Here is a 9,061-nt window from a genome sequence, read left to right as displayed (position 1 = left end):
ATGCTTCATAGCCAATTTTTAAAAACTATTTAATTTTATTTATTATTATTTTAAAATTTGCAATTAAATTAATTTGCAAGTTGCTCATTTTCTCACACTTGAATGTGGTTGACCATATGGGAACCCAGGGTCTTAGCCCCCACACCACCTGCTGGCCCCTCAGCCAGTTTTTTGTGTTTATTTATATATTTTTTGAGAGTTTTTTTTTTTTTCAAAAAGAGAGGGCCCATATGCTCACCAGAGAGACAGAAAATAAAACATCATCCCCTAGGGAGGATGACCACACCACCACTTCTCCTCCCGTCTTCCTCTCAGGATTTTGAGCACACACGCACGCACATGCACCCAGTGTGAGTTTTAAGCCACTAGGTCCAGGACTCAAACCATAGTCGACTACGTGGGAGTCCAGTGACATAACCACTAAGCCATCTGCTGGTCCCTTTGAAAGAGATTTTTGCTATGGGCACATGCACTTGTTGGAGACACAGAGAGAGAGAGAGAGACAGAAAGTGAGAAATCACCGCCCAGGGAGGATGGCCATGCTGCAATTCCTTCTTCATTCTCCTCTAGGGATCATGGGCATGCATGCACATGGGCCCAGTGTGAGTTTAAGCCACCGGGTCCGGGACTTGAACTGCAGTTGACTATGTGGGAGTCCAGCGACATAAGCATTACGCCATCTGCTGGTCCCCCCAACCAGTTTTTTTTTCTATAAAAATAAATACAAAGTTAAACCTGGCCAGCCCTGTGGACTGGTGGTTAAGGGAGCCAACTCCCACATGACCAGCTGTGCACGTTGAATCCGGTCCTGAAAGCTTGGAGAACATGCTGAGTACACAGGTGTGACCCCAATCTGAGCAGGATGGAAAAGCAGAAGAGAAAGGATTGCAGCATGACCCCCCCCCCCGTTGTGGGGGTGCTTTCTCCCTTTCCCTCTCCCTCTTTAGAGGACAAGCCCTCTGGCAAATTTAAATAAATAAATACATAAATAAATAAAAAGCAAAAACACTAAGCTGTGTCACACCCAACAAAATTAAAATAATTCTTGGGACCAGCAGATGGCATAATGGCTATGTAGCTGGACTCCCATGTGGTCGACCGCAGTTCGAGTCCTGTACCCAGTGGCTTAAATTCACGCCAGGCACCTGTGCATGCGTACCCAAGATCATGAGAGGAGAATGGAGGAGAAGGGATTATGAGGTGGCTGTCCCTCCCAGGGCAGGGGTGGGGGTGATTTCTCGCTTTCTGTCTCTCTGTCTCTGTCTTTCTGGTGAGTGCATGCACCCTATAGCAAAAACCTCTCAAAAGAAAATGTAACAATTATTCTTTATTATCATCAAAAATCCAGTCTGTTCCATTTGCTGGCAAGTGTTCTGGCTGAAGTAGTGGAGGCTGCTCTAGGAGGGGGATGTGCAGTGAAGGAGAGAGAAAGCAGGAGCGGTCGGAGGCCCTCACACACACTCAAGGCTTGGCCCAGCCGGGAGAGCTCTTGTGCGATCGGAGACTGAAGGAAGCTGATTGCATCATAGGCAGACTGAATCCAGTTTGAGGCAGGAAACAGAGCTCCTGGAAGGAATGCCTCCCCAGCTCAAGGAAGCCGCAGTTCCCCCAGCTCTGCTCTGCGGGGCACAATTGTGCCAGCTGGGAACAAGCTGGGGTCTCTGAAGGCAGGGCGTGAGCTGCTGCGTCTCCCTACCCCTAGGCCCAGCCTGTGAACTCCTCGTGCCCAGGGCTGATGTGCGTCTTCCAGGGCTACTCGGCCACAGGCCTAGTTCAACGCTCTCTCTTCAACCTGCAAATCTATGGGGTCCTGGGGCTCTTCTGGACCCTTAACTGGGTGCTGGCCCTGGGCCAGTGTGTCTTGGCCGGGGCCTTTGCCTCCTTCTACTGGGCCTTCCACAAGCCCCAGGACATCCCCACCTTCCCCCTGAGCTCTGCCTTCATTCGTACACTCCGGTAAGCCCAGGGCAGGGGTGGGGGGTTGTGAGCACCGGGGACCCCGCAGCCCAGGGCCGCCCCTGCCCACCTAACTCTCCCCCGCAGTTACCACACCGGGTCTCTGGCGTTCGGAGCCCTCATCCTGAGTCTCGTGCAGATAGCCCGAGTCGTCTTGGAGTACATTGACCACAAGCTGAGGGGTGAGCCCGGGGTCGGAGCTGGGCAAGGCCAGGCCGAGCAGCTGGACCCTTGGGGACGGCTGGCAGAGGCTAGTAGCCTGACGGGTCCTCCTGCTCCCAGGAGCCCAGAACCCTGTGGCCCGCTGCATCATGTGCTGCTTCAAGTGCTGCCTCTGGTGCCTGGAGAAGTTTATCAAGTTCCTGAACCGCAACGCGTACATCATGGTGAGCCGCGCCTTGCCACGGTGGCCCTTGGCCCCGACCCCCCACCTGGTCCAGGCGAGCTCGCCACAGGTGACTCTGCCCTCCCACCTCCTCAGATCGCCATCTACGGGAAGAATTTCTGCGTCTCAGCCAAAAACGCCTTTATGCTGCTCATGAGGAACATCCTCAGGTCAGGGTGCCCCCATGCCCGGCGGCCCCTCCTCAGGTCTCCCACCCACGGCTGGCTTCACGGGCACGGTGCTCCCAGCAGGGCCCACAGCTGGCTTCACGGGCACGGTGCTCTCAGCAGGGCCTGCAGCTGGCTCACGCTCTGACTGCCATCTGGAAATGTGAACCTTTTCCCCTTTCCGCTGGTCCCCAGGCCTCTCGCCTCACTCGCCCTACCTTCTGTACAGGGTGGTGGTGCTGGATAAAGTCACCGACCTGCTGCTGTTCTTCGGGAAGTTGCTCGTGGTCGGAGGCGTTGGTAAAGGCCAGGGCCCAGGGCTGTGGGGGCAGAGGGTGCTGGGCAGCTGGAGAGGGACCCTCAGAGGTGTGGCTCTGACCTCAACTCTCCCACAGGGATCCTGTCCTTCTTTTTTTTCTCTGGTCGCATCCAGGGGCTAGGTAAAGACTTCGAGAGCCCCCACCTCAATTATTACTGGCTTCCCATCATGGTGAGTGACTGTCCTCTCTGCCTCACCCCCACCCCCACCTTCCCAAAGCAACCCCACAGCCGCAGCAGGCCCTCTGTCTTCCAGACCTCCATCCTGGGAGCCTACGTGATCGCCAGTGGCTTCTTCAGCGTTTTTGGCATGTGCGTGGACACACTCTTCCTCTGTTTCCGTGAGTGAACCCCACCCCTACCCCTGCTCCTAACCCCAAGGCACTGGACTTGTGGGGGCTTTCACGGCGGCTAGGAGCCTGGGGAGGAAAGGAGGTTGTGAGCATCCAGACTGGTGGGCTCTCCCAAGGAGCGCTGTCTCTGCAGTCTTCCCTGGGAAATCGAGGTCGAAGTTTGCCCTGAGAGACTCCCCAGCAGGTGGCTGTAGGGAGAGGGCCTTTCTCAGGAAGGACTCCACATGGACTTGGTTGGTATGCGCCAGGCTCAGCCCTAAGCACCTGAAAGGTGTGTTTGTCCTTAACCCTTATCACCACTGTCATCGCCCGTTATCACTCTGAAATAGTGTAATTTACATGAGGAGCTGAGATTGCAGAACCAGCTGGGCAGGTTGCAAAACCTGCCCCAAAGAAAACCAGCCTGGATCCCAAGCCGCACACCTGGTCTAAAGGGCTGCCCCCGTGGGGTCCACTCTAACCATTTGTGTTGGGGTTCAGTGGAAGACCTGGAACGGAACGACGGCTCCCTGGACCGCCCCTACTACATGTCCAAGGGCCTGCTGAAGATTCTGGGCAAGAAGAACCAGGCGCCCCCAGGGGACAAGAAGAGGAAGAAGTGAGGGACCCGACCCAGACCCAGGACTGCAGCCCGCCTGTACAGCCTCGTTTCGCCATACAGATCTCGATTTTGTAGCAAAGAGATTTTATTAAAAGAGTGATATTTTCTTTTCTCAGTAACTCTGTGACCTTTACTTCTTCAACGATAACCAGTTGGCTTCCCCCCACCCCGCGCCGGTCACTTTATAGTTGGCTCCACCCCACAACGCTCCTGGGCCAACAGCCAATCAAAAGGTGACGCCGGCCCGTTTACCCTAGCCAATAAGCGTCCTTCCCTGGCCACGCACTGCAGGACCTCAAAGAAAGCCAATTGCAAGGCGCAGCTCAGAAGCGCTGCAAGTCCACGTGATGAGAGGGCGGGACGTTTGAGGACCAATCAGCGTCGCGGAGACGCTGCCGGGGGCGGGGCGGAGCGGGGCAGGTAGTGTCTGGGGTTTAAAGGGCGGGAGCTCGGGTCAGCTGACGGCCGCGTCCAGCTTCTCCGCCCGTGTCTCGGCCGCTGCGGGGAAGATGACAGGGAAGCGACTGGACACGTCGCTGCCGGGCACTGCGTCCCGGGGCACAGCCTGGAGACTGCGGGCGCTGGGCTTCGGGGCAGGCCGTAGGGTTCCGGTGTTGGCCGCGGTCTTCCCGCTGCTGTTGTGTCTGGCGGGATTCGGGGCTGGGGCTCAGGACGACTTCAGTCTGGTGAGTCGCCCCCTCCGAGCCGTGCCAACACCTTCTACTGACAAAACATTCTGCCAGCTGGCAAAGGAAAAATGTTTCAGGGTCCAGCTCACTACCGCAAACCAGTGCAATGAACAGGGGATCCGGAACTGAGAGGCAATAAATTGATAACTGACACCTGCTTCTATTCCATTTCCCAAATGGAGTACCTGCCCTCTGCCGTCGGAACCTGAGTTCGGCGCGCTGCCCCTGCCGCGAACCCCAGGCCAGGTGTCAGCCTTGACCCTTCCTCCTCCCGTGGCAGGGGGAGGCGCGGGGGACCATGGAGCAGCTGTTGTGGGTGAGCGGGAGGCAGATCGGCGCCGTGGACACCTTCCGCATCCCGCTCATCACAGCCACTCCTCGGGGCACCCTCCTCGCCTTCGCGGAGGCCAGAAAGATGTCTGCATCGGATGAAGGAGCCAAATTCATTGCCCTGCGGAGGTCCCTGGATCAGGGTATACAGATGCCTGCGTCCAATAAAGCCCCTGCGAGGGCGGATGGGTGGGGATCCCGACCAGGGCAAGGACCCAAGGATAAAAAGTGCAGGGCTGGAGGCCTGGGTTCTTGAGGGGTGAGGGAACCTAAGGAGGGGACGTGCCCAGGGCACTGGAAGTTGGGATCACCAAGGAGTCGGACATTGATTCAGTGAGCACCTGCTGTTTACCAGGCCCCTTCTAATTCTGTGAGTACAGCCAGGAGCAGAGCACACCCGAAAGCCGGGCTCTCGCAGGGATTGCATCCTATTGAATTAGGGGAAGACGGACAATAAGCATAACAAACTAAATTCATGTTTTTAGTTGGGAGGTTAATAAATGCTACGACAGCCAGCCTGTGGCATGATGGAGGTGGCTGGATCCCACATGGTCGAATATGCCATTCAAGTCCCAGACTGAGTGGATTGAAAAACACGCTGAGCTGCGGCTGGCAGGTGGCATGGTGGTGGGTGGGGGGTGCTAGACTCCTTTCAAGTCCCAGACCTGATGGCTTGCTTTCTCACTGTCCCTCTCTCTTTCTTTTTCCCTCTGTGGTCAGATTAAAAAATAAGTAAATAAAAAAAGTTAAATACATATATATTTTTTAAACAAAGAGAAAGAAAAACACACGGGGCACATGTGTGTGCATGCCCCAAATCCCAAAAGGTGGGAGAGATGGAGGAGGGATTGCAACATGACCATTCCCCATGGAGGTAGGGGTGCTTTCTCACTTGCTTTCTTTCCCCTCGTTCCTGCCCCCACCCCAACCCCTGTAAGTATACAAGACTTTTGGCAAATAAATAAATGCAGTGGGGAAAAAAAATATGGGGTGAGAGGTCTGGGGAGTGCAGTATTGATTTTATTTTTTTATTGGGACCAGCAGTTAACGTAGTGGCTATGTCTCTGGACTCCCATGTAGTCAGCCGCGGTTCAATTCCCGGACCCGGTGGCTTAAACTCACACTGGGTGCGTGTGTGTGCATGCCCAAGATCCCGAGAGGAAAATGGAGGGGAAGGGATTGCGGCATGGCCATCCTCCCTGGGGGGGTTAGTTCTCCTTTACTGTCTCCCTGTCTCTCTCTGTCTTTCGGGCGAGCGCATGCATCCCATAGCAAAACTTCTCAAAAAATTATTTGTTTATTATTTATTTTAATTTGACCAGAGAAGGACAGAGCAAGAGAGTGAGAGGCAGAGAGAGAGAAGTGAGAAAGCATGCCACCAGATCAAAGACTTGAACTGCAGTCAGCCATGTGGGAATCCAGTGCCTTTAACCACCACACCACCTGTCGGCCCCTAAACTGCAGTTTTAAATACCAGGTGATATTCAAGCAGAGACTAGAAAGAGGTGCAGGAGTAGGCGGTGGAGGAAGGGTCCGCCAGGCGGCGGTAACAAACCTGTGCAGAGCCTCCAGGGAGGAAGGATTTGAGGACTGAGAAGGAGCCTGTGTGGCCGGGTGTGGTGAGCTGGGGGAGGGCAGTAGATGAGGTGGGAGAGGTAGGGGCAGGCCCTCTGCAGCCCGGGGACCCTTGCCAGGCCGTGCGTCTCTAGGGAGAAAGCCTCCCTCCACAGTGCTCACTGTGTTTCTTGCCTTTTTTCTTTCCCAGGCAGCACGTGGTCCCCCACCGCGTTCATTGTAGATGACGGGGAGACCCCAGACGGGCTGAACCTGGGGGCAGTGGTGTGCGATGTGGAGACGGGGGTAGTATTCCTGTTCTACACCCTCTGCGCTCACAAGGCCGGCTGCCAGGTGGCCTCCACCATGCTGGTGTGGAGCAAGGACGATGGCGTCTCCTGGAGCCCACCCCGGAACCTCTCCCTGGATATCGGCACCGAGATGTTTGCCCCTGGTCCGGGCTCCGGCATTCAGGTCTCTGTCCTGGCAGGTGGGACAAGGGAGCTGGCTGCGTGTAGGAAGTCCCTCCCAAGGGAAGTACCTTGTGAAGTCAGATTTTCTGGCTTGGGTGGGACCCTGGGAGGGAGGGATATCCTGGTAGGAGCTCCCTACCTGGGGAAGCTGGAACGTGGCCCCTGGTTCCCACGCAGGGGTCACGGGGCTGTGCTGGTATGTGTGGTGCCTTCATGCAGAGTGAAAAAAAGCACCCCTGCGGCTCCCTCTCGTCCCAGGTGCATGACCGACCGTGTACCCTGGGCGTCCTGAGGAGCTTGTTCTGAAAATGAGCTTCTTAACCCAGGCAGTGCGTGTCTGTGGGGTCCTTCTGGGACCCGCAGTGGGCCAGGGCAGAGCCGATGGGCACCTGGTGTGCCCTGACACCGGGAGGTGGAGGGCTCCTGTCACCACAGCATGACCTTCTGTGACACCCAGCTCCTTCCCACAGAAACAGCGGGAGCCACGGAAGGGCCGGCTCATCGTGTGTGGCCATGGGACGCTGGAGAGGGACGGGGTGTACTGTCTCCTCAGCGATGACCACGGTGCCTCCTGGCGCTATGGGAGTGGGGTCAGCGGCATCCCCTTTGGCCAGCCCAAGCGGGAAAACGATTTCAACCCTGACGAATGCCAGGTCAGCGTCCGTGGAAGCCCCCGCCTGCCCCGTCTCCCAGAGCACGATCTCACCTGCAGGCCCGAGGGCCGGCTGCCCTGCTCCCCCCTGAGCCCCCGTTGTGTCCCCTCAGCCCTACGAGCTCCCAGATGGCTCAGTTGCTATCAACGCCCGGAACCAGAACAACTACCACTGCCACTGCCGGATCGTCCTCCGCAGCTACGACGCCTGTGATACCCTGCGGCCCCGCGACGTGACCTTCGACCCCGAGCTCGTGGACCCCGTGGTCGCCGCGGGAGCCATAGCCACCAGCTCCGGCATCGTTTTCTTCTCTAACCCAGCCCATCCAGAGTTCCGTGAGTGCTGGGGGTGTCGGCAGGGCGGAGCCCCTGGGCCTGGACAAGGGCTGGGCAGAGACCCTCCCTTCCCTGACCCTGCTGCTCTCCCCAGGAGTGAACCTGACCCTGCGCTGGAGCTTCAGCAATGGCACTTCGTGGCAGAAGGAGACGGTCCAGCTGTGGCCAGGGCCCAGTGGCTACTCGTCCCTGGCAGCCCTGGAGGGCATGGAGGGAGGGGAGCAGGGCCCGCAGCTCTATGTGCTGTATGAGAAGGGCCGGAACTACTGCACAGAGAGCATCTCCATGGTCAAGGTCAGCGTCTACGGGTCACTCTGAGCAGTGCCTGCCGCAGGGGCAGGAGGCCCTGGACTCCGCCTGCAGAGGCCCGAGACACTAGCATTTTACAAAATCGGCTTCTCGACAGGGAAGTTACTCCGTTAGGACTGAACGCCTGGCTTCCTCTCCACACAGGAAGCCCTGCCCTCACCTGGGAGCACTTCTTTTCCACATGGCTGGGTGTGGCGCCCTTCCCTTCCAGCCCTGGAAGGACAGCGATTGGTCCTCTCTCGGGCAGGGCTAGGTGGGCCTGGAGGATTGAATCCACGCGAACTCAGGGAATGGGGAAAGCTGAGCTTCCTCCTTGGGTGTGGAGGAAGACGCTGCAAGAGGGTTGGTGAAAAGTCCCTGGAGGACAGGATATTTGGTTTCAGGGGCAAAAGCTAAGTACACCACCCCCTTGACTATTTATGAATCAAAATGTTTGTAATTTAAAGTTTTTAATGAAAGAGGATGAAGACGTGTAGAGTCCGTGTTTCCGTCCATGCACATCTTCGGGTCGGTTTTCCTCAAGTGCGCTGAGTCTGGGGCTGAGTCTGGGGAGAGGCTGCTGCTCACTGCAGAGTCTGGCTTTCACAAATCAAATACTCCCTTCCGGTTGATGGTTGATACTTCTTCTTCTTTAAGAGAGATTTTTTGCTATAAGGCATATGCATTCACTGGAAAGACAGAGAGAACTTGAGAAATCACACCCCGGGGGAATAGCCACGCCTCAGTCGCAATCCCTTCTCCTCCATTCTCCTTTTGGGATTTTGGGCATGTATGTAGACACACCCTATGTGAGTTTAAGCCACCAGGTCCGAGACTCAAACCACAGTCGGCTATATGGGAGTCCAGTGACACAGCCATTACGCCAACTGCTGGTCCCTGGTACTCCTTATTGCAGAAAGATAGATTGATCTTTATAGGTCTAATAACGAATAGAAGAG

At 56.3% G+C, this 9,061-nt stretch overlaps 2 protein-coding genes across 2 annotated transcripts in view; both read left to right on the top strand.

Moving 5' to 3' along the window:
- The window catches only part of SLC44A4 (solute carrier family 44 member 4), an 18,540-nt gene extending 14,669 nt beyond the window's left edge, over nucleotides 1-3,871 (top strand). Inside the window, exons 14-21 of the mRNA XM_006154298.3 lie at nucleotides 1,703-1,956; nucleotides 2,044-2,138; nucleotides 2,239-2,342; nucleotides 2,438-2,511; nucleotides 2,738-2,808; nucleotides 2,904-2,998; nucleotides 3,083-3,167; nucleotides 3,660-3,871. Coding sequence (XP_006154360.1) covers nucleotides 1,703-1,956; nucleotides 2,044-2,138; nucleotides 2,239-2,342; nucleotides 2,438-2,511; nucleotides 2,738-2,808; nucleotides 2,904-2,998; nucleotides 3,083-3,167; nucleotides 3,660-3,781 — 900 coding nt within the window. The 3' untranslated portion in view covers nucleotides 3,782-3,871. The remainder of the gene's footprint in view (nucleotides 1-1,702; nucleotides 1,957-2,043; nucleotides 2,139-2,238; nucleotides 2,343-2,437; nucleotides 2,512-2,737; nucleotides 2,809-2,903; nucleotides 2,999-3,082; nucleotides 3,168-3,659) is intronic.
- A 337-nt stretch (nucleotides 3,872-4,208) lies between these two features.
- On the top strand, nucleotides 4,209-8,598 carry NEU1 (neuraminidase 1). The gene is made up of 6 exons (XM_006154297.3): nucleotides 4,209-4,466; nucleotides 4,750-4,942; nucleotides 6,565-6,827; nucleotides 7,297-7,479; nucleotides 7,592-7,814; nucleotides 7,909-8,598. The coding sequence occupies exons 1-6, from the start codon at nucleotides 4,290-4,292 to the stop codon at nucleotides 8,130-8,132; spliced, it is 1,263 nt and encodes a 420-aa protein (XP_006154359.1). The 5' UTR covers nucleotides 4,209-4,289; the 3' UTR covers nucleotides 8,133-8,598.
- The last annotated feature ends 463 nt before the right edge of the window (nucleotides 8,599-9,061 follow it).

This window comes from Tupaia chinensis, unplaced genomic scaffold (genome assembly GCF_000334495.1).
Source record: "Tupaia chinensis unplaced genomic scaffold, TupChi_1.0 Scaffold000403_1, whole genome shotgun sequence".
NCBI lineage: Eukaryota > Metazoa > Chordata > Mammalia > Scandentia > Tupaiidae > Tupaia > Tupaia belangeri.
The sequence above is the reverse complement of the archived record's forward strand: the minus strand, read 5'-3'. Positions and strand labels throughout refer to the sequence as shown.